Source organism: Cherax quadricarinatus, chromosome 56 (assembly GCF_038502225.1).
Source record: "Cherax quadricarinatus isolate ZL_2023a chromosome 56, ASM3850222v1, whole genome shotgun sequence".
NCBI classification, from domain to species: domain Eukaryota; kingdom Metazoa; phylum Arthropoda; class Malacostraca; order Decapoda; family Parastacidae; genus Cherax; species Cherax quadricarinatus.
In genome coordinates this window covers 17,247,654-17,272,539 of record NC_091347.1, presented here as the reverse complement: position 1 = coordinate 17,272,539, position 24,886 = coordinate 17,247,654, and the positions used below count along the sequence as shown (strand labels likewise).

The 24,886-nt window shown below is 40.5% G+C and overlaps 1 protein-coding gene across 5 annotated transcripts in view; it reads right to left on the bottom strand.

Annotated features, from left to right (window-relative positions):
- Positions 1 to 24,534, bottom strand: part of LOC128700686 (ionotropic receptor 93a-like) — a 97,485-nt gene extending 72,951 nt beyond the window's left edge. For 2 of the 5 annotated variants that reach the window (XM_070097110.1, XM_070097114.1), the window contains exons 1-4: positions 13,193 to 13,352; positions 10,467 to 10,726; positions 5,313 to 5,564; positions 2,397 to 2,546 (exon numbers count right to left, since the gene is read on the bottom strand). In XM_070097110.1, coding sequence (XP_069953211.1) covers positions 2,397 to 2,546; positions 5,313 to 5,564; positions 10,467 to 10,584 — 520 coding nt within the window. In that variant the 5' untranslated portion in view covers positions 10,585 to 10,726; positions 13,193 to 13,352. Of the gene's footprint in view, positions 1 to 2,396; positions 2,547 to 5,312; positions 5,565 to 10,466; positions 10,727 to 13,112; positions 13,353 to 24,191 lie in introns of those variants that run through there. The other 3 variants (XM_070097112.1, XM_070097111.1, XM_070097113.1) reach the window with 3 other exon arrangements.
- Positions 24,535 to 24,886: the final 352 nt, after the last annotated feature.

Sequence of the window (24,886 nt, the reverse complement as noted above, 5' to 3'; positions counted from 1 at the left end):
AGGACCAGGTAATCAGGCTGAGGAAAGAAGATGGGGAGCTCACAAGAAACGACCAAGAAGTATGTGAGGAGCTCAACACCAGATTTAAGGAAGTACTTATAGTGGAGACAGAAAGGACTCTGGGAAGACAGAACAGAGGGGTACATCAACAAGGGATATACCAACAAATGTTGGATGAAATACACACAACCGAGGAGGAGGTGAAGAAGCTGCAAAGTTACCTTGATACCTCAAAGGCGGTGGTACCAGGCAACACCTCTCCGTGGGTCCTTAGAGAGGGAGCAGAGACGCTGTGTGCCACTAACCACAATTTTCAACACATCCTTTGAAACTGGGCAACTACCTGAGATATGGAAGACGGCAAATATAGTCCCCGTTTTTAAGAAAGGAGACAGAAACGATGCACTAAACTATAGACCAGTGTCACTGACGTGTATAGTATGCAAAGTCATGGAGAAGATTATCAGGAGAGTGGTGGAGAACCTGGAACGGAACAAGATTATAAACGACAACCAGCAACGATTCCTGGAAGGCAAATCCTGTGTCACAAACAGAAGTAAGACACGAGAGAGAAGTGTGGGTTGATTGCATTTTCTTGGACTGCAAGAAGGCCTTCGACACAGTTCCTCACAAAAGATTACTGCAGAAGCTAGAGAACCAGGCGCGTATAACAGGAAGGGCACTGTAATGGATCAGAGAATATCTGACAGGGAGGCAACAACGAGTCATGGTACGTGATGAGGTATCACAGTGGGCGCCTAAGACGAGCGGGGTCCCACAGGGGTCAGTCCTAGGACCAGTACTATTTTTGGTATCTGTGAATGACATGATGGATAGACTCAGAAGTGTCCCTGTTCACAGATGATGTGAAGTTAATGAAAAGAATTAAATCAGATGAGGATCAGGCAGGACTACTAAGAGACCTGGACAGGCTGGATGCGTGGTCCAGCAACTGGCTCCTCGAATTTAACCCCTCCAAATGCAAGTCATGAAGATCGGGGAAGGGCAAAGAATACCGGAGACAGAGTATAGGCTAGGTGGCCAAAGACTGCAAACCTCGCTCAATGAGAAAGATCTAGGGGTGAGTATAATACTGAGCACGTCTCCGGAAGCACACATCAACCAGATAACTGCTGGAGCATATGGGCGCCTGCCAAACCTGAGAATAGCGTTCCGATACCTCAGTAAGGAATCGTTCAAGATTCTGTACACCGTGTACGACAGGCTCATACTGGAGTATGCAGAACCAGTTTGGAACCCACACCTGGTCAAGCACGTCAAGAAATTAGAGAAAGCGCAAAGGTTTGCAACAAGGCTAGTTCCAGAACTAAGGGGAATGTCCTACGAAGCAAGGTTAAGGGAAATCGGCCTGGCGACACTGGAGGACAGGAGGGTTAGGGGAGACATGATAACGACATACAAAATACTGCGAGGAATAGATAAGGTGGACAGATACAGGATGTTCCATACAGGGTACACAGACACAAGGAGTCACAACTGGAAGTTGAAGACTCAGATGAGTCAACGGGATGTTAGGAAGTATTTCTTCAGTCATAGAGTTGTCAGGAAGTGGAACAGTTTGGCAAATGATGTAGTGGAGGCAGGAACCATACATAGTTTTAAGACGAGGTACGATAAAGCTCGTGGAGCAGGGAGAGAGGACCTAGTAGCGACCAGTGAAGAGGCGGGGCCAGGAGCTCAGTTTCTACCCCTGCAACTACAATTAGGTGAGTATACACACACACACACACACATATATATATATATATATATATATATATATATATATATATATATATATATATATATACAAAGAGGTTAAACAAACGTTCACACAAATTAATAATACATCACCTTCCCTTTCTGTGAACCCCTCCTTCCCCGTGTGTGTGTGTGTGTGTACTCACCTATTTGTGGTTGCAGGGGTTGAGTCCTAGCTCCTGGCCCCGCCTCTTCACCGGTTGCTACTAGGCCCTCTCTCTCCCCGCTCCATGAGCTTTATCAAACCTCGTCTTAAAACTGTGTATGGTTCCTGCCTCCACTACGTCATTTTCTAGGCAATTCCACTGCCTTACAACTCTATGACTGAAGAAATACTTCCTACTATCTCTCTGACTCATTTGTGTCTTCAACTTCCAATTGTGGCCTCTTGTTTCTGTGTCCCCTCCCTGGAACATCCTGTCCTTGTCCACCTTGTCTATTCCACGCAGTATTTTATATGTCGTTATCATGTCTCCCCTGACCCTCCTGTCCTCCAGTGTGTGTGTGTGTGTGTGTGTGGTTATCTTGTACGTTGTGATCATGTCCCCCTCCCCCAGGATTCTCCTCTTCTCTACTGTTGATTTTCTACATGGAGAAGGGAAGACTGCAGCAATACCTCTTGAAGACTGACTCACCTATAGTGTTGTCGTGGATGAAGATGATATCAGTCCAGATCAGAGTATTCTTGTCCCTGAGGTCCCTGAAGACCTGCACCACGTCCTTGGACCCGCTGGTCAGAGGCACGGTGATGGCCGAAGAAAAGGCGATCCTCGAGCACCCAGACCCTGTGTACAGCCACCAGAGAAAGATAGGTAAGAAAGAGAGAGCGAGAGAATTAATATTATAATTATTAATTATATTATTATTATTAGTAGTAGTAGTAGTAGTATTATAGTCCTCGTGAAGCGCTTCCTCAAGCAGGAAGAGTATAGGACTCTCTCTCTCTCTCTCTTTCTCTCTCTTACTCCGTGTTTATATCCCACGAAGCTCACAACTCATACTTCTAAATTCATGTTGACCAAACAAAGTGCATTCTATGATTTAATTTACGTTTTTATGACGTTAGCAAAGAGCAACATCGGCAGTAACAGCAAGGTTAAGAACCCCAGACAAATCTAATAACCAGTGTTTGGTTTCTATCGTAATTGGCAGACTTGTTTACCCTACTTGTGATACCACTAAGGTTGTTTGGTTAGCAGGGTTTGAAGCCTATCGACTACACGAGAGTCATTAAGACTGCACGTAACCTGTTCGCCGCTAGCCAAGAATACTTCAATCCTTTAAGTAGGGATTATTATTACTATTATTAATAATAATCAAAACTAAGTTCTAAACCCACTAGGGTCATACAGAGCTGTTTAAGCAGGGATTAAACTCTCGGAATATAATACAGATTGACTGCAATAATAATAAAGGGTTAAATCCAGTACAGTTGGTAGCGCACTCAGCTCATACAATGAGTGTCCGAGGTTCGATCTCCGTACAGGGGGAACCATTAGGGTGTGTTTCCTTAAGACATCTGCTGTTCCTGTGTACCTAGAGGTAAGCAGGAACCTGGGTGTTAGTCGACTGGTGTGGGTCTCATCCTGGGGACAAAATTAACCTAAGTTGTCCCGAAATGCTCTGCATAACAAGAGACTGTCTATATAGTATGTCAATGATGTCAGCTATGGCCTGTATACGTTGTATCATGTACTTGTACAAATAAAGATTATTATTATTATTATTATTATTATTATTATTATTATTATTATTATACAGCGGCAGACTGACATACACTTCTCGGTGCACTTGTAGAAATAAATATTATTATTATTACTATTATTATTATTATTATTATATTAAACAGCGGCACATTGACATACACTTCTTGGTGTACTTGTAAAAATGAAGATCGTCATTATTATTATCCAGAGGCAGATTGACATAAACTTCTGGGTGTAAACCACTACTGCTGTTGTTTTATTCACGAAACAGGTCCAGTGCTTCCTGAGACAGGTATTATTCATAACATGGCCAAGTATATTGTTCATGTAAACCAATGGTTAGGTTGATTATTGAGGTTTAAATCTTATCGATTACACAATGGTCATTAATGCATGCATGACCCTTTCACCACCAGACAACAGGGATTATAGTAAACTCTCAGCATATATAAGCTAAGAAATGCACCCATCAGGGTATATATTGTGTGTAAACCACTGAATAACGTACTGTACTCTCCATTTATGTGAAAAAACCACCACCACCACCACCACCACCACCACCACCAGCAGCAGCAGCAGCAGCAGCAGCAGCAGCAGCAGCAGCAGCAGCAGCAGCAGCAGCAGCAGCAGCAGCAGCAGCAGCAGCAGCAGCAGCAGCAGCAGCAGCAGCAGCAGCAGCAGCAGCAGCAGCAGCAGCAGCAGCAGCAGCAGCAGCAGCAGCAGCAGCAGCAGCAGCAGCAGCAGCAGCAGCAGCAGCAGCAGCAGCAGCAGCAGCAGCAGCAGCAGCAGCAGCAGCAGCAGCAGCAGCAGCAGCAGCAGCAGCAGCAGCAGCAGCAGCAGCAGCAGCAGCAGCAGCAGCAGCAGCAGCAGCAGCAGCAGCAGCAGCAGCAGCAGCAGCAGCAGCAGCAGCAGCAGCAGCAGCAGCAGCAGCAGCAGCAGCAGCAGCAGCAGCAGCAGCAGCAGCAGCAGTTGTAGTCGCAGTAGTAATGGTTTTAGTAGTGGTGGTGGTGGTAGCGGCAGCAGAAGCAGCAGTAGTAATAGTAGTAGTAGTTGTAGCAGTAGTAGTAGTAGTAGTAGTAGTAGTAGTATTGCTGTCTTGTTGATATACCACAACACAGTTATAACTGAGTCATTATAATCATTAAGTATAATAGGGAAGCGAGCCGACACAAGCCACAGACTTTCTGTCTACACCAACGTCACTGTCCATGTCTGACAATAAGTCGATAAACATTTAATATAATACTAAACAAATAAACAAATTATTACCTTGCATGAAGGAGAGGTTGCCTTTGTGTGACGTTTTAAAGCAGTGTGTTTGTTTCCAGATAGTTTTATAATGCATTTTTATGTTATGAACGAGTACGCGTTGTTGTAGATGATGGTAACTTTTTTCTTAAATAAGTACATTTAGTTTTGCAATGTGTGAGCGTTCATGTATACATATAAGTATACACATATATACACACTTCTCTACGTATTTAACGTGACGTGTTACGGACACAATCAGTCAGGTAGGCCTCACCTCATAAACAATGAACGTGTTGTTTCCAACTATTTAAGAGTGCAATGTATGTCTACCAAAAATATATAAACTGAGTTGTATATACACTGTGTATATATACACAGTTTAATTCCAGTTTAATTCTTGTATCAGGTATTAAATTATTCTTGACTGGGGATGTACTGGTGAAATGCAACCTTAATGACTCGTGTAACCGATAGGTTTTAAACCAAATAAATCAACCTATATTCACATGGAACGCTTAATCTGGAAAATGGACGGGGAATCTGGTTTGATCCGAGGAAAAGGAGGGCAATAAACCAGCCAAGAAACCAACATACCAGTAATTGCTATGTGGAGCTTGCCCATCTTCGCGAGGCTGGGTGCCCAGGCGCGTGTATTGCTGCAGGATGCCAGGGTGAGCACCGCTGTCATCTCGTCAGGCAGAGTGATGTTCTCGTTCATGGATGACAGGAACTGTACAGTCAGGGAGCCGCGTGTCATAGCTGCAGAGCCCTCTTTCACCGCCTCCTGGATCAGTTCCTCCGTCTGCGTCTTAAGGCCCTGTAGCATGCTAGGCTCCAGATAAACTCCTGCAGGAGTGAGAGAGAAAGAGATGAGGAAAGGTCTTGCCTGGCCTAAAGAGATTAGTAATCAGCTTCGCAATTTGAAATCTTACTTCATCCTGTGAGAACATGGAGTTTCTTTTTCCTCCTTCCTCTTCCTCTCTCTTTCCTCCCTCCCTTTCCACCTTCCTCCCTCTCTCCCTTTCCTACTTCACTCTGTCTCTTCCGATCCTTCCATCCCTCTCCCTCCCACCTCTTCTCTCTCTCTCATATATATATATATATATATATATATATATATATATATATATATATATATATATATATATATATATATATATATATATATATATTGCACATGTGTCTTAATTTCATCTTGTCGGTATTATATACCATTCTTGTACACACACACACATATATATATATATATATATATATATATATATATATATATATATATATATATATATATATATATATATATATATATATATATATATATATATATATAAATATATATATTTTTAAACACATCGGCCGTTTCCCACCATGGCAGGGTGGCCCGAAAAAGAAAAACTTTCATCATTCACTCCATCACTGTCTTGCCAGAGGCATGCTTAAACTGCAGCTATAAAACTACAACATTAACACTCCTCCTTCAGAGTGCCGGACTCAAGTCCGGCCTGCCGGTTTCCCTGAATCCCTTCATAAATGTTACCTTGCTTACACTCCAACAGCACGTCAAGTCCTACAAACCATTTGTCTCCATTTGCTCCTATCCAACACGCTCACGCACGTTTGCTGGAAGTCCAAGCCCCTCACACACAAATCCTCCTTTACCCCCTCCCTCCAACCTTTCCTAGGCAGACCCCTACCCCGCCTTCCCTCGAAGTCATTCTATTTTGTTCCACCCTCTCTACATGTCCAAACCATCTAAATAACCCCTCCTCAGCCCTCTGGATAATAGTTTTGGTAATCCCACACCTCCTCCTAATCTCCAAACTACGGATTCTCTGCACTACATTCACACCACACATTGCCCTCAGAAGCAACATCTCCACTGCCTCCAGCCTTCTCGTGCCAACATTCACAACCCATGCCTGACACTCATACAAAAGCGTGGGTACAACTATACTCTCATACATTCCCCTCTTTGCTCTCATGGACGAAGTTCTTTGTCTCCACAAACTCCTTAGTGCACCATTCACATTATCAAATCCCTTGAAAATGTGAGAAGTCACGAAAACGCTTGGAATTTCGCTATTCTTTCACAGTGGTTATTTTGCATATTCTGATATCACCTGTTTACTGTGATCTTATTGCATATATATATATATATATATATATATATATATATATATATATATATATATATATATATATATATATATATATATATATAATTTTTTGTTGCCCCAGTCTGATGATACAGATATCCTCATAAAAAGTAATTTTCCTGTGTATGGGATAGATTATCACGAGAAATGGTAATTCCCAATTTCGGCTCTACTGTACAAAATCTTCGAAGCTCCCGTAGCTAACGAGGCTCTAATAGAATACCTGACGATATCATTTACCTATTGAAATCTCCCAGCTCAGGCTGACAGATTTTAACACTACGTATGAAATCCATCCTGTGTGATATGACTAATAATAACATTAATAATAATAATAATAATAATAATAATAATAATAATAATAATAATAATAATAATAATAATAATAATAATAATAATAAGAATAATAATAATAATAATAATAATAATAAGAATAATAATAAAAACAATGACAATAATAATATGTAACTAATATATAGGAAAATGAAGAATCGCATTATTGATGGATCAAATTTTGCTAAATAAAAAAAACTCCCTCTAAACATATCAATAACAAGAAACCGAAACCGAACACCAGGAAAATATTTTTTACACAAAAAAATACCAGCTGAACACATACAAATAAATAACTAAAGTATAGCAGGTGTCATACCAACAAGCAACGAATAAGTTGACTTCAATATGCCGTCACAGTGAAGCTTTCCCTTGTCACGTGAAAATGATTCCAGTCTTAAGAATCCATTGTGGTAGTCGATCCTCCGGCCAAGAGGAATAAATTATGACCAAGATGCCAATATTATAGATGGATATATCTCCAGGCAATTATTATTATTATTATTATTATTATTATTATTATATTCATTAAAAGCGAGGATCATTGAGCATGCAGCAAAGACACAGACATGCTCGAGACATTTCGCTCTGTATAGAGCTTTATCAAGTCACTACGATAAAGAATTATACAGAGTGAAACTGTCCAAATAAAAGCTTGTTCTGCACCTCGTTGGTTTCAGAATGGTGGACAATGCTTCACTAGGATAGAGAGGTGCGTGTGACGACCGCCTCGACTCCAGTACTAGCTGACACGTCTCCTTCACTCACACAAAAAGCGTTGTATGCTTGAAAAATTAAGTGTTTGCTTTTCGTGGGTGGCTTCCACGGTATAACGCTGAGGTAACATTGGCTCTGGGTGTTAGCATGAATATTTATACAGGTGTCATATATATATGAAAGCTATCGACGCGCCAGTTAGGCTAACCATGACAATTCCAAGGAATTGTAGATCAACCCTAATTATCTCCTGTTTCCCAGCCGTTGTATGATCCCTACGGGTTTAATGCTTTCCCGTGAATATAAATATGATGACATGAGACTCATCCTCCTAAGCAACAGTAGTTATTCCGACTATATTTATGAACAGTCAGATTTGTCACAGAATTTTTAGCCATTTTATCTTTGCAACAAGTTTTATATTAAACTTCAGAAGGGGTCTTTGTGCTTTTTATAAGCTCAGCGATAGGTTAGTATGTAAATGTTCTAATATTAAGTAAGCTGTGAAATGGAGACAGTCATGTTTAAGCCAATGTGGGAAAAGCCTTTCAATTAACCAAAAAAGGTAACCCAAACCCAACACAATCTAACCTAGAGAGTTAAATATAAGTTAGATTAGGTTAGATTTTTATCTCATAGGTTCAGAATATGACTATTTCCATTGCACAACTCACTTCACGTTAGAGAATTTACACAATAAAAGATACAAGGAACTCACGCGCATACTGACCTAAACTTGGGTAAGGTTAACTGTATTTTTTTTTTATATTTTATTTAAAACATTACAATACAAGGTGGAAATTATATTAAGGTACACAAATGAGGTAAATCACAAATTCCCAATTCACCCTTACAAAAATGAGTACAACAGACAAAAGTGTTCTGACAACCTAATATCACACACCATATACACACAGTTATACCAGAGTTATATACCTGTGAAGGCTGAAACTTTTGACACAATTTCACCCCCCCCCTCCCGCCAAATATAACCTGTAATTAAGTTACAAGTCGTCGAAAGACTAGGACCCGTGTCAGGACTCTGTCTCGGAGAACATTATAACAGCAGCTGTTGTTACGTTTCACTGTTGCCTAGCAATCAAAAACAAATTATAACATACCTGAGAGCCAATAAATAAAATTGTAATAAAGGTTAAAAGAGACCGGGATTAGGAAAGAGTCCACCATCTTTTGTGTTTTCTTCTACATTACATTGTAAATTTTGCTCTTGTATGTTATACCCGGTTAATTTTGATGGTTAGATAAAATTTCTAATTAACTAAACCTTACTTAACTATAAATAATTTAAACAGGAACTTTCTTTTAAAGTTTTGCGAGAAAACCTATATTTTATAAACAGGCGGAATTTCAACTGTTTCTTAAATTGATAAGATGCTGACTGTTACTTCTATCACCGCCGCCACTGCATCTACCACTATTATTATGCCCTGGGTAACTCGTTAACTTGTCGTGCTAAGGTAGTTTGTTAAATCTCGGGATTCCCTTAACTACAGCCAGCCTCTACAGAGTGTGTAGTGTAACAGTCGGTCCCTATACAGTGTTTAGTGCACCACTCTCCCTGTACATCGTTTAGTGTACCAGTAAGTCCCTGTACAGTTAGGTTAGGTTAGGTAAGGTTAGTCAGGAAACAGGACAAATGTTTCCTGACGCGGGTCTTAGTCAGATGATGACCCGCCTTTGGAGCTTTTGGTCATCTGACCGAGGCCTTCCGCTGGCTTACCGGTCCACCCCTTTAAAAATTATGGTTATTTATAACCATTGTCTGTCTATATACCTTCCCTGTACAGTGTTCAGTATCACAATAAGTCCCTGTACAGTGGTTAGTGTACCAGTCAGTCCCTGCACAGTGTTCAGTATCACAATAAGTCCCTGTACAGTAGTTAGTGTACCAGTCAGTCCCTGTACAGTGGTTAGTGTACCAGTCAGTCCCTGTACAGTGGTTAATGTACCAGTCAGTCCCTGTACAGTGGTTAGTGTACCAGTCAGTCCCTGTACAGTGGTTAGTGTACCAGTCAGTCCCTGTACAGTGGTTAGTATACCAGTCAGTCCCTGTACAGTGGTTAGTGTACCATAGACAGTCCCTGTGTAGTGTGTTGTTGAATTTTATATTTGCAGTTTTTTTCCCAGCCGGTTCTTAAAACACTAAAATTCTGTTTGCACTTAACAGCTTGTTCAGTAGGCAATTTATTCTACTTATCTTTAAACTTTTTTGTAAACACTCTTTTAACCGCATTTGTGTTTCATCTCTTGCCTCGAGGACACAGACCTGAAATTATGGTTTTTTGTTGAGAATGACTGTTCTTCCTCTGCGCCATCTTTCTCCCTTTTTTCCTTTAATTTACTCTACCTTGTTTAGCAAAATATGATGCATCAGCAGTGCGCTGATGTATCTACTGTATATAACAGTTACAGAGCGAGTATAAAAGCTAATAATGTTTTCCTGTCATATTCCATCACACAAGATGTGTTGTTTACACTTAAGGGGTTTCATTGTCTTTCAAGAAACGCCAAAAGGACTGACCTAAAGTAGAATTCTCATGGTCGAGTTGTGCTTGTGTAGAGACAGCAAGAACCAGGAGAGAGAGACACCACGAGCACACCCCTGGCCAGGCTCCACCTCCCGGTTTGTGCCCGTTCATCTCTCTCCCAGCCCCAGCCTCCACCACCTCCTGCACTAAGGTCCCTCCCGTCTGAGCAGCAGGAGGAGGACGCGCCTGCAGGTCTCCACGCTGCTGGTGTGGCTGGAGAAGTTACCTCGATAAGCCCTCACCAACCCACTGCCTGAAAGGCAAAAAAATGTCCATGAATTTTCGTATATACATACGTATATACATACATACATATACATACATATACATAAATACACACATACATACACACACACACACACACACACACACACACACACACACACACACACACACACACACACACACACACACACACACACACACACACACACACACACACACACCACAACACAAACAAACACACACGTACGTACTTTCACGAGTTTCTAAACTCCATAATATTGATTAAGAATAAAATCCTGAGACAATTTACAAGCTGTGTGATGTTATTATATGGCCGAGACAGGACATACGCCTGCCTCCCTCCCTCCTTCCCTCTTCCTCTCCTCTGCAGGTTGATGATACTTCGTAAAACTTTATCGATACTTGCAATAGTTTGAAGAGATTCGGGCTGTCACTTTTGCGATATCTAAAGCTTTTACGTTACTTGGCGAAATCTCTATTAATTTTCCGATATTGGCTTCTGAGCTTGCCACTTGACCTCTACTTCACCTTGACATTTGATTTCCGCAGTATTTGGTAGTATTTCTATCCATCTTGTACATTTGCAGATACAAGATATATACACCGAGAGATGTATTTCTCTAAGCGTATATATGCCGAGTTTATTTTAATCACTGTTATAGGGTATTCCTGTCTGCTTGTGAAAAAATTACGTGCAGCCTTATTGACCCTAGTGTAGTTCATAGGCTTTAAATCCCATTAACCATTTACAGATTGACACAAGATATAAACAGAAATAAGACAGACATAGACAGATGTATACTGACAAACAAATTGGTACATACAAACTGACAGATTCATACGAACAGACTGGGGCGCTATACATAAATATACCAAATAACATGCAATACTAGGCTTAATTAGTTATACTATACAGTCCATGACCGTCGTGGTGACGGTAGCAATTGTGAGAAAGTTTATTTATTCATAGAATGGTGAAAAGAGATATTTTACAAAGTAAAATTTTTTTTGTTTACCTAGAAAGGAAGAGATTCCGGTCCCACTGAAACCACTACCTAGTGTCACTAAACCTACCACTACGTAGAGAGGAAGGGATCCTGGTGTCATTGAAACTACCACTACGTAGAGAGGAAGAGATCCTGGTGTCACTGAAACTTCCACTACGTAAAGAGGAAGGGATCCTGGTGTCACTGAAACTACCACTACGTAGAGAGGAAGAGATCCTGGTGTCACTGAAACTTTCACTACGTAGAGAGGAAGAGATCCTGGTGTCACTGAAACTTTCACTACGTAGAGAGGAAGAGATCCTGGTGTCACTGAAACTACCACTACGTAGAGAGGAAGACATCCTGGTGTCATTGAAACTTCCACTATGTAGAGGAAGAGATCCTGGTGTCACTGAAACTACCACTACGTAGAGAGGAAGAGATCCTGGTGTCACTGAAACTTCCACTACGTAGAGAGGAAGAGATCCTGGTGTCATTGAAACTACCACTACGTAGAGAGGAAGAGATCCTGGTGTCACTGAAACTACCACTACGTAGAGAGGAAGAGATCCTGGTGTCACTGAAACATCCACTACGTAGAGAGGAAGGGATCCTGGTGTCACTGAAACTACCACTACGTAGATTATTATTATTATAATCAAAAAGAAGCGCTAAGCCACAAGGGCTATACAGCGCTGCACCACTACGTAGAGAGGAAGGGATCCTGATGTCACTGAAACTACCACTACGTAGAGAGGAAGGGATCTTGGTGTCACCGAAACTTCCGCTACCTAGAGAGGAAGGGACCCTGGTTTCACTGAAACTTCTATCTCTTGCAGGACACTATGGGCGGGAGCTCAGTTTATCCATTTTACTTCATCTTCGTAAAGATGGTGGGCTCATGATCCAAAGAACTTGAGCTAGAAATCCCTTCCTTGGATCAAGCCTGACTGCCTTCCAATACCAAGGCGCTGTATGACTACATACAGGTTTAGCGGTTCCATGATAATAATAAAATAAATAAAATGATATACGTACAGAGAAATTCCTTGTGTTTTTATTATGTAAATTATCCAACGTTAAGTGGGATGTGCACTGAAAACAGTTACATGTTGGGCCTACGGGAGAGAGCTTTATTTGGTAACCAATGTCATCCAACCTAACTTAGGATTTAACTAGTATTCTAGGTGTGATTAAATTAAGTGAAGTTACCCTGCTTTTGGTAACCAAAAAAAATGCGTTTTTCCCATTATCCCAAAATATAATTGTATCTACTGCATAACCCACTTAATATTTGAAAATTTGCATAATAATCTATAGCTAAGTTCAAAATAGAAGAATTCCAATTGTATATCAGCCCCCCAAAAATATAATATATTTTAGAAGTCACTGAGAATGTTTGCCTACCTTTGGTTGACTTAAGTCGATTTGCCAAGTCTTAAGATTTTGCCATAATACCCATTGAGTCACAGAGAACACAGGCCTACCTTTACTAGGCTTGAGTATCATGTTAGAGAGTAGGTTGTGGCCCGGCGGGCGACATGACCAGCCCAGCACCTCGTTGTTGACACACTAGTGAAGCTACCACAGCAAGACGGCTGTCAAGCCGCGTCATCTACCAGGCGGCGCTACATGCTAGCCACACACATACAGCTGGCTAGTCAATCATACAGCCAACCAATTATAAGTCAACAGCCAGCCACAAGCTAGCAGCTGACCAGCCAGTCCGTCACCACCACGACTGCCATACACAAAGTTAGCCATCAAGGCAGCCAGTCAGTTCAAGAACAAATCACCAGAAAGAAACAAGTCATCGATCCTCCGTTCCCAGCGCATTTTTCTGTACCCTCAGACATGGGCTTCTGATCCCACGAGAGACATTCTTGCTTCAGCAATCAAGCTAAGAAATAGCCTTATCTTTACATCGTTGAATTTTAAAGCTATTAAGCTATCTCATCAAGCATCAGTTAAGCCCTAAGTGCACAATTATTGGACTTGCCCTCTCCTTCCTTGGATCGAACATGAATACCTACCAGGCACTATATGACCCTATGGGTTTAGTGCTTTCCCATAAACATAATAATAAGTACACTGTCACACTACAGGATTCCACCCAAAACAGTAGCTAACGCCTAGTACCTATTTACTGCTGTGTAAATATGAGTAGCATGTAAGGAACGATTCCAAACGTCTCCACCCGTCCCAAGGTCGAACCGAAGTTCTCCGGTTGTGAGCCGAAGGCGCTATCTCGAACCTACTTGCTCACCAAACAAAAAATTGTACACATTACAAAAAAAGGTAGACGGCAAAGGCTGTCATCTTTGCCTCACAGGAGGATACGAATAAATTTGACACCAAACATTTATCGTATTTTCCGGCATATAAGGCGCGCTTTTTTCACACAAAAAAACTTGGAAAATCACCCTGCGCCTTATATACTCAAGATCAGGGTCAAGGGTAGGCTTTGGGTTACGCTTTAATAGTTGTTTACTAACGTTACGTTACAACCGCTTTGAAACAGTCTTATATGCTCATGCGCCTTATATGCCGGAAAATACTCTTAATTAATCCCATCAACTGACACAACACACCATAACTCTAAGGAAGAATATTATTATTATAATTTATTATTAGTGATTGATTTGCTAGGTTTAAAGCCTATCGACTACACGAGGGTCATAAAAAGAAGGAAGATCTCAAAAGCAGCAGGGATTTCTTTCAAAATTTATGAGATTCGCTTAATACATATTACCCAGCCCACAAATCGAACCCGGAACATTTCGGTTATGAGCGGGTCGACTCTAAGGGGCGGTGGGAACCAGGATCTGAGAGATGATCCCACCCCCGAAAACTCAATGGATATAACCCTGGTGTAAACCTGACATTATCCCTAGAATATTTGCAGTTGTTCACAGTAATTATCTTTGTGTGGCTCCGTGTAGCATAACAGGTAATATGTAAGGTATCATAATAGTAAAGGGTATAAAGATAGCTTTGTACTCACGTAGTAAATAAAATAAAGATGGCTTCGTATCTCCATTGCAAGCAAAGGATGAATAGATTCGTATCACCAAAGTAAACAAAAGAATTACATTGTATCCCAGTAGTAAACAAAAGGAGGATAACTTTACATATCTATATGCCCGTAGTAAACAAAATGAGACCTTTGTATCCCCGTAATAAGAGGATAGCTTTGTGTATCTCCGCAACAAACAAAAGAAGGATAACTTCGTATATCCCCCTAGCAAATAAAACAAGGATAGCTTCGTATATCCCCGTAGTAAACAAGAGGGATAACTTTGTATATCATCGTAGAAAACAAAAGATAAGGATTATGTTTGCCAGGGAGTCCTTATGGTAATGTATGTATTACAAGACTACAGTAATAATCCCAGTACTTGGGCAGTGGAATATCTTCCGCATTACTAATTATCCTCGTCGTAACCCAAGGTTGAAGAGCACTTAACATGAACCGGTTAATTACCTTTCATTAGTACAAGCTGCTACACGACCTCTCTTCCAACATGAATTTTAATAAGTTTGTCCTTGAAGTTGTGCTGCTTCTTGAAACTTCCAAGGATATAAATGATTTACCAACAAGCTGTATATAATAGTTTACGAATCACGTACAATTTACAGAGGAAACTTTAGACGACTTTTCAGTCCGTTTTGGACCATTAAGTCAAGTAGTGACTTAATATTCCTCCAGGACAGACTGCAACTTCGTCTTAAATTTCCTTTCCTGATTGTGTAACAGTTGAGAATTGTTCAGGCTGCGGTACTGTGACTTTTATTCTTCTGTATATGCAAAATTAATATTTTGTACTGGGTGAGACACTAACTGACACACACGATAGCAGTAATTCAAGTCCATGATGTCGACAGTATTATCACAAGTGTTTTGTAATTCCTAAACTCATTGTTTTAGATAATACATGTTATGTCATTTCAACAAAGACATGAAATGCGTCCTTATTCATGCCCTCAGATGTATGTTTACATATTACTTGTTGACAACTCTCTTTAATTCATGAGATTTACCACTGTACCATTCTTGCGACCAGTTGACAAAATATTGATCCTCCACCACTCCTTGTCCTGAATGGCACCCATGGGTACAGAGCTTCAAATAAAATTCCTTTGCTAAATAGTACTAGCATACTTACTAATAAGTGCATTAGTATACGGAGGTGTGCAGTAGGGCATAATGTTATTCGTTGTTTACATTATGTTATAAAATAGTTATAATTATAACCAAATTTTTTAAAAGGGTGGATCGGTCATCATATCACTTAAGACCCGTTTCAGGAAACACTTGTCCTGCTTCCTGACAAACCTTCCCTTACCTAACCTATGTAGTGTGAAATTAGCCCTGGTACTTCAGCGGTCACTTAGCCAATGAACCACTTAGCCATCGAGACATTTTTTTTTCCTGATGAGTCATATGTCTACTATAGCAATTTTGTAATTCATGCCTTACCACTAATATTGCATGGGGTTTCTTATTAATGAAAACAGGCGATAGAGACAGATAGGCACGCTACCTGGAATTATTGTTATTATAATTTTTATTATTATCCATGTGGGTCATTCATAGTAAGGGTTGGTGCTGTCATTAGGTCAATACTGGGATATTTCACTCACACCATAACTTGACACTTCTGACAAAAAAAAGGGGTGGGAACGTCTTAATGAGGTGTCCGTGTGTGTCTTCTGTCCGTGTGTGTGTCCTCTGTCCGTGTGAGTGTCTTCTGTCCGTGTGTGTCTTTTGTGTCCATGTGTGAGTCTTATGTGTCCACGTAAGTCTTGTGTGTCCAGCAGTTAATCTCTAGAGCACAGCTTGCCATAAGCAATAAGAATGAAGGGAAGGTGACCAGGAACGTTAATTCTTAGAAAACAGTTCGTTAGATTTTGAAGAATTTGTTTGCAATCAACTTCCATCTTTCATTCTCTTAAGTTATATTTTAATGTAAATATCAAGTACACACATATCCACCGTCAGCATTTTACTCTCTATAATGATATTGATTCTCAGTTCCTCTGCCATAGAAGTGGATGGATGAGCGGACGGGGACAGAAGTGAGTGGAGGAAAGGATGGGCATAGAAGTGAGTGGAGGAAAGGATGGGCATAGAAGTGAGCGAAGGAACGGACGGACATAGAAGCGAGCGGAGGAACGGACGGGCATAGAAGTGAGCGGAAGAACGGACGGGCATAGAAATGAGCGGAGGAAGCGACTGAAAGATAAACAGAGAAATGGGTAGGAATATGAATGAAGGAACAAGTGGGAATGATGGACGGAGGAACGGTGGGAACGTCGATCTGAAACATGGGTAAGAGGAACGAACGGAAGAACAAGCAGAGAAGCATATCATGTAATTCAGAAACGGAAGACAGAACGGGACACCTTCCAAGATACGACCAGTGTAATAAATTGAACGAATAAATTATTTACAAATAAAATATAAAAAGGTAGCCTATAAATAATCTTTTCCATAATAATGCCGATGAAAAAAAAGGTGTTGCAAAAATCAATGTTCACTCAGCGAAGAATGAACACATTGCTATGAATTCATGATTTGAGCGTAACAATTGGTGTACACCATCAGTGAAGGATTTATAACGCACTTCTGAGCAACATATAATAACGCCGTATATTACAGCCACCAGATACAGCGTTATACATAGCGTGCTTACACTGTATGAATAATTCTAATGGGTGGTGTTGGTTGTGGTAATAGTAGTGATGGTGAGAGATAAGGTTGCAGGAACAGGATGATTTGGTTGGATGGTTAATGGGACCTAATATCTATTGACTACACGAGGATCATTAAAGGTGTATGTAGCCTCTTCATTACCAGTCTAGAATACTTCAATCCCTAAGACAAGGATTAAAATAAACTCTTGAGTGTACATACACTGAGACACACAACACTATACGAATAACGCTAAGGATGGCAGCGGTGACAGTGTGGCAAATTAATACGAAAGCAACACTGCGATTAAATTGATAAAAAATTGAGTAGGAGCAGATGGATATGTTGCGAGAATATTCCAGAACTTGGCTGCTGGAGTTCAATTTCAAAATAATTTATTTTTCATATAATAGTTCAAAGACTGAAAAAAAAACTCCCTGATCAGTGCTTAGAAATTTGAACAATGAAAGAATAACAGTTAACATAAGAACAATTATATATTACCTAATTTTACATCTTTCCAAAGACTGCAAGCCAGTCCCTTCAAGCTGGTTTTTGTAGAAAATGTGTATAATACATGGAATCAAAATCGTCATTCTTCAGTATACATCTTCAAGCATATTTATATCCATTCAGTGATATGGGGGGTTGAGGGAATCACAGAGGGGCGGTAATCATACAGGGAGAGGGTAATCATACAGTGGGGAGAGGATTATGTAGTGGAGGGGAATCTTACAGTGGAGGGGGAATCTTACAGTGGAGGGGGAATCTTACAGTGGAGGGGGAATCATACGTGAGGAGGGTAATACCAATAATAGTAATAATTATCTCATTATTATTATTAGTAGTAGTGGTAGTACTCATCGTTGTAGTAGTTGTCGTCGTATTACTTGTAGTCATATGAAGATTCGTCGTAGTAGTAGTAACAGTCGTTGTCGTGGTGGTAGTAGTAGTAACAGTCGTCGTCGTAGAAGCAGTTGTAGTAGTTATCCCCAAAGGCGACCTTCAAGTAGCCTGAATTTCATTACCTTTTATCTTTTCTTCCTCCAAATTTTCATAATTATTTCGTGTATTACACGTGAAATCCTCATATAATCGTGTTCAAAATTTCATCACTGGTGCACGGCAACTTTGGCAAAATTCTAGGAACTCTTAACATGTGCGGGTTTCTCCATCACCAAAGTTGCTGAACCCATTCCCAGCATCCTGGAATGGCTCCGATATTTCCCAAACCCTCAGTGTCGTAGCTTCATTCAAAGAAGAAAGATGCCACCTAATTCGACGATTGCGGACAATGAAGTTCAGTTGCGTAGGCGCACATCTGCTAATTCTGTGTGTAAACTAGTATGAAATTTCCCTTCCCGATAATCGGGTTAAATATACCATACTATGGTACGGGTGGGGTTAGAACCCATGGCGAGTGAGTCGTAAAACTCCAGACCAGTGCGTAAGCATTTGTGGTCACAGTGGGACCTATGCTAACCTCCTATACATACCTGGATGAACCTTATTGTAGCCAGCTGGCCCAGTGGTTTACGCACTGGCCTGGCGTTTTACGACTCATTTGCCATGAGTCCTAACCCCACCAGTACCCTGGTTTGCTTTCAATCGTGTTATTACGATTTCGTGAGTCAATTTAAATATACGTATTTTGTTGAATTCGAATTTTATAACCACCCTCCACTATACCTTTTGTATTCACTAAGGTAGAGGTGGCTGGGTTTATGGAATACAGGAATGTCTTTCTCGGATGGTGCAACGACCGAAATACACCTAATTATTATTATTACTGGGTAAGCCAATAAAGTTTATTGTTACCGAGAACACAGACGTTGGCTTGTAATGACAAAACGTTTAACACAATTCTGTATGATTGTATCTGTGTTACGAGTGCTGGTGTTCTTCGGTGTTATAACGGTAATCATCAATATTATAGTGTTCATCTGCGTTATACTGGAACTTTTAGTCTTGTATTCTTGTTCTTCTGTTATACTGACCTTTACCAGTACTGCACTGGGGTTTGTCAGTCTTATATTGGCCTTTGTCAAGCAGCGAGCCAGCCAAATGGTTTTCCAGAGAGCCAGACAGTCGGTAAACAGCCAACTAGCTAATCTACTTACCAGCCAGTCAAGCCGCAACGCAAAAGTCAGTGAAGAGGGTGATCCATACCTGTCAATATTGCATCTTCCACCACTGTCTTGGGTAATATTGACTTCCTCCAGGAGAATTATTTATGTTCACACACGCATACGTCTCAAGTGCACGACCGTAGGGAAGTATTCCCCACTTCCCCCCACCCTTTCTCTCTCCCACTCACACACACACTCACACAAAGAACAAATCATAATACATAAGTCTGCCCTCGACAGCACAGCAACATTCGCTACTTCTCGTAACACATTATACCGAAATATGAAAAGATAAATCTTCTAAAATAAATTTATTATACAACAACAGTCATCTGCATAATAATTTTTCTATTTCTAATACATTAAAACCTTGTGACGTTTTAACGAATAAATCACAAGTAATTTTGTATCGCCGTTTATTTGTGCTTCTCTTTAATTCATTTTGGTTTATGATGTTTAACATTTTTACATTCTTTATTAGGGCGTTGAAAATAAAGTAATGACATTTACGAATAAAATTGCATGAAGAATGGCAATAACTAAAAAAAGTAGTTGAGACAGTGCTTAAATAACCAACCCGCGCTGGAACAGCACACTAAAATGGTTATAATTATGACCATAATTTTTAAAGGACCGTTAAGCCAGCGGAAGGCCTCGGTCAGATAACCAAAAGCTCCAGCGTCAGAAAACACTTGTCCTGTTTCCTGGCAAATATTGTACCTACCTACCTTGTCTGGTGGTGAAAAGATTACCGTGCAGCCTTAATGACCCCCCATGAAGTCGATAGACCTTAAACCCCATTAACCATAATCACATCTGTCACTTAATAAAGCCCATTGTGTGAGCGAAACGTTGTCAATAAAGGCTCGCATTATATAACATTCGTGTCTATTTTTGCAACGTGTCGGTATTCTTTACCATTTACTGACACAATACAAACTTGTCTTACACTTGTGTTTTCATTCAAGTACTTAGGTAAAAAATAGTAGTGGACCAGTCATCACACGGGTCTGTGATGGATGAAGTGAATCACCGGATGAATGTGCGACTGAAAGGTGTGAGGGAGAGATGTTTACTAAGAAAACAGAATGAGCCGGAATATAGTCATATCGCCACTTCTGTGTGAGTGTTAGGCATGGTCTTTGAATACTTTGTGGCCTGGTCACAGACCGGGACGCGGGGGCGTTGACCCCCGAAACCCTCTCCAGGTATACTCTAAGTACTGCAGATGGATAGAGGCAGTAGAGGAGGCTGGGCACAATGGAGGAAGCTGGGGCAATAGAGGTTGAAGGTATCCGGGGGGGAGTAGAGAAGGCTGGAGGTAGCCGGAGGCTGTAGAGAAGGCTGGAGGAAACCGGGAGTAGTAGATGGGGCTGGAGGTAGTGGAGATGTGCTTGAGACTAATATCTGCTGTGATTAAGGTATCAAGAAATTAAAAGACGGTGTGATAGTTTGAGTCGGGGGTGAAACATGGGTTGTCGGTTAGGTAAGGTTTGTCAGGAAATATGACAAGTGTTTCCTGACGCGGGTCTTAGCCATATGACGACCCGCCACTGGTGCTTCTATTCTGACTGAGACCTTCCGCTGGACTACCGCTTTAAAATTATGGTAATTATTATAACCATTTTTGATGTTTTAAACGCGGGTTATCGATAGGGTTTGTTCATGTAGAAAGTTGCACAACACAATTAATCGACTATAAATCTTTAGCGAATTATATTTATAATTATACTTATTATTATTATTATTATTATTGTTGTTGTTGTTGTTGTATTAAAAAAACGCTTAACGATAAAAAGTGGTGTACATTATGTCTAAGACAATATTGGAAGGAGGTTGTAAAAGGCAGGGATTGGAACGTGTATGTTACGAACTTGGTAAATCAAAATGGAGACAAGTGGTTTTTGGACTAGACGTGCTGTTAGAACGTAAGATCTCTGAAATCATTCATGGAATCCAGTTATCTAGCTTTAATTTTTATAGGTGAGAAGTTCACTGCTTATACTTGGAAGTTGAAGTGGAGACGTTGAAGTTCGAGGGGGTTATCTATAGTTCATTTTTTTTTTTAGCACTTCTGTAAAGACAGGTTATGGGAGCGAAGAATGGTTAATGCATTTTCTTCTTTGGCTCACCGTGCTTCAGTGGATTACCTTTCCTTTGCGAGTCACTCTACCATGGTGGGTCACCATACCTTTATGAGGGCATCCTTCCTTCATTCATCATTCTTGTAAATGCATTTATACCCTCTTTCATTCACGTTTATTCATACATTACGCGGTAAGTAAAAAATGTCATTCGCATAAGTCTTTCTAAAATCTCTTATCAATAGTCATACTGCTTCTAGCCTTAATTAACTCATAGCTACGCTGGATGGTTTATTTTCCACCCCATCTGTGATATAGTTAAAAGGTGCTTTGGACCTTAGTGGTTTAAGGTACCTTGTAGCTCAGTGGTAGTGTTATATGGTACCTTGGTAGTTCAGTAGTAGAATACCTTAAGGTATCGTGTTGCTCACTGTACCGTATTATAAGGTACTTCGTAGGGCTTAATAAATTACCTTGAAATATATAAGGTACCTTGTAGAACATTGTAACTGACATGATAGCGTATTGTAAGGTACCCCAGCGCATTATAATGGATCTCGTAGCATCTTATACCTCATTGCGTGTTAAAGGAACCTCAGAGTATATTATATGGAGCATAGTAATGAGATACCAAGTACCTTGTATGTGTTTGTTCCTGTATGCCCGACACAGCACAGCATTGAGAGAAAAATCTTGGGTTATTGTAGGTTATAGGTTACTGTAGGTTAAAAAAAAATCCCGGATTATTAGTCATGGGTTATCGTGGGTTATTAACCCTCTGGGAGTACTAGTCTTGAATTTTCCTGGGTTATTAGTCCCCTGGGTTTACTAATCCGAAGACAATCTTTTTCACGTTCTTGCTCACCTTGGCAACATTTCTACAAAGTCCTTGTTATGCTGACCATACAAATTATAGCTGTCCTCGCCTTTCTCTAGATCAAAATTCATTACCTTCCATATCCCAGGAGTTGTATGGTACATATTTAGAGCTTCCTCATCATTAAATTAATGATGAGAAAGCACTAACAATTTTAATTTTTCATTGCCGATATATCATCACAGATACCCCTCAAGGGAGGCTCCTTGATGCTGGTGAGGGGCTCTTGATCTAAGGAATTGGACATGTGATGAGATCCAATTCCTTGAATTAAGCCTGAATGCCTTCCATTCCCTCAGGCGCCGCATAACCCGTACAAGTTTGGGGTTCCCCATGAACGTAAAAGTAATGATCACGGTTATTTTTTTTTCATTCTTTAATTGGCTTAAATTTCCGTGTAAAATTAGTATATAAAATTTTATAAACCCTCATCGACACTACACTTCACAAAATGAAAGTGAAACCTGGATGAGGCTTCATTCAGTCCTGTCCATTATTATCATACTGGGAAAGTGCTAAATTTACATAGATATCGTAATGACGCGATTGTAAACAAACCATACCATGGGTGGGGACTGAACTCGTGGCGAATGATTGAACTCGCCACGAGTTCAACCCCACCCGTGGTTTATACAGTAGGTAATCCGATTTGCTCATAAGTAAGGAGAGGGGTATCTTTCACTAACCTCAAGGAGGCACCTCCCATAAAAGGTAAAGACTACTAATCCTCATTTTCATTTTTATTAATTTTTCTTTCCCTTCCCTTAGCCTAACCAGAGACACACTGCAGGAGTCCAGGGAATGATAGTTTTCAGTTACAAATATTACTATATCTACCAGAGTTATTCAACGATAAAACGCGTTGACGTGAGTCCGGTTCTCGATAATTTGAACTGCTGCATAATCCAGACCTCAGTATTATTTTTGACACAAACTAATTTACAGACTATGAGCTGTTTCCCTGATTCAGTTCATCTCAAAGCCCGTTTATTATTATTGGTTAATATTGAGTTTATGGCCACATTGTTCAGTGTATTGATAGTTCTTATGTAAATTCTCTAGTATCAAATGAATTACTCATTGAAGAGTTATAATTTCAGCCTACGGTAAAGACCATTCACTATTAATTAAACCCTCCCAAAAAACCTTTGGTTCCTTTTTTTTTTGGGGGGGGGGGTTACTAAAAACAGCATTTTTTCCCCAAAGGCCAAAAATATAAATGCCTCAGTTGCACGACCCACTTAACACTGGAGACTTTACTTAATAAAATAATTCGGGCCATAAACTCAATGCTGACCTTTTCAATCATATTCACGAGGACGCCCTATACTTGTGAGGGTTATAATAGCGCCTGTTTTCGAAAACTATCCGAGGGGTACTATCAACCCCCCTACTCCCACTATACTCATAATGCCACCTACAACTGCTGACTAACAGGAGCTAGAGGGGAAACAGAGGCAACAGGCGTAAAAATAAGACCTGCCCAAACAGCTGTGAGTCGACTAGTTCACCATTGAACTACTGATACTTGAGGCATCGTTTTTTTTTTTTTTTCATTTTTTTTTTTTGCCAAATTAAAAAAAATGAAGCAGTGACGTTATTGAAATAATATATCACGAGTAAACATGCCTTGTACTGTAAATGTCAAAAAAGCGCTAAACCTTCGTGGATTATTCAGCACCTGAAGAAAACATAGCATACCTGTAAGATCTGCCTCTGTAGGTCCCTGGATGACGGGAGTCTGAGGGAGAGAGACGTGGGGAGGGAGATACTAAGAGATAATAAAAGAATAAGAGAATCACTGAGCCAGGATATTATCTCAGTGAGGTGAGAGCATGAGGGAGGGGATGAGAGATATAAAGAAATTAAGCAGGAGACTCACAGACAGGCAGGATGTATAATCTCAGTGAGACGAGAGCAGGGAGGGAACGAGAGATAAAGCAAGACTCACAAACAGGCAAGATGAATGATCTCAGTGAGACGAGAGCGAGGAAGGGAGAGATACTAAGAGATTAAAAAAGTAAGAGAAGCACAGCGTTAAGTAACCTGCTCAGTCTCCCTGGGTACACTGAGAGCTCCTCGCCGCCGCCATCTTGCTTTGCTCTCTCACGCTAGTTGCCATCTCTCAGTATTGTCATCCCCTCAAGGAAGGTTCCTTGATGTTGGCGAGGGCTCTTGATTTAGGGAATTGGATCTGTGCTCCAGTTCCCCGAATTAAGCCTGAATGCCTTCCACATCCCCCCCCCCTAGGCGCTGTATAATCCTCCGGGTTTAGCGCTTCCCCCTTGATTATAATAATAATAATAATCAGTATTGTCATCTCCCTTTTTTAAATTAATATCATTATTAAAAAATGCTAATTTATTTCTACAAGTACATGTACTACGTATACAGGC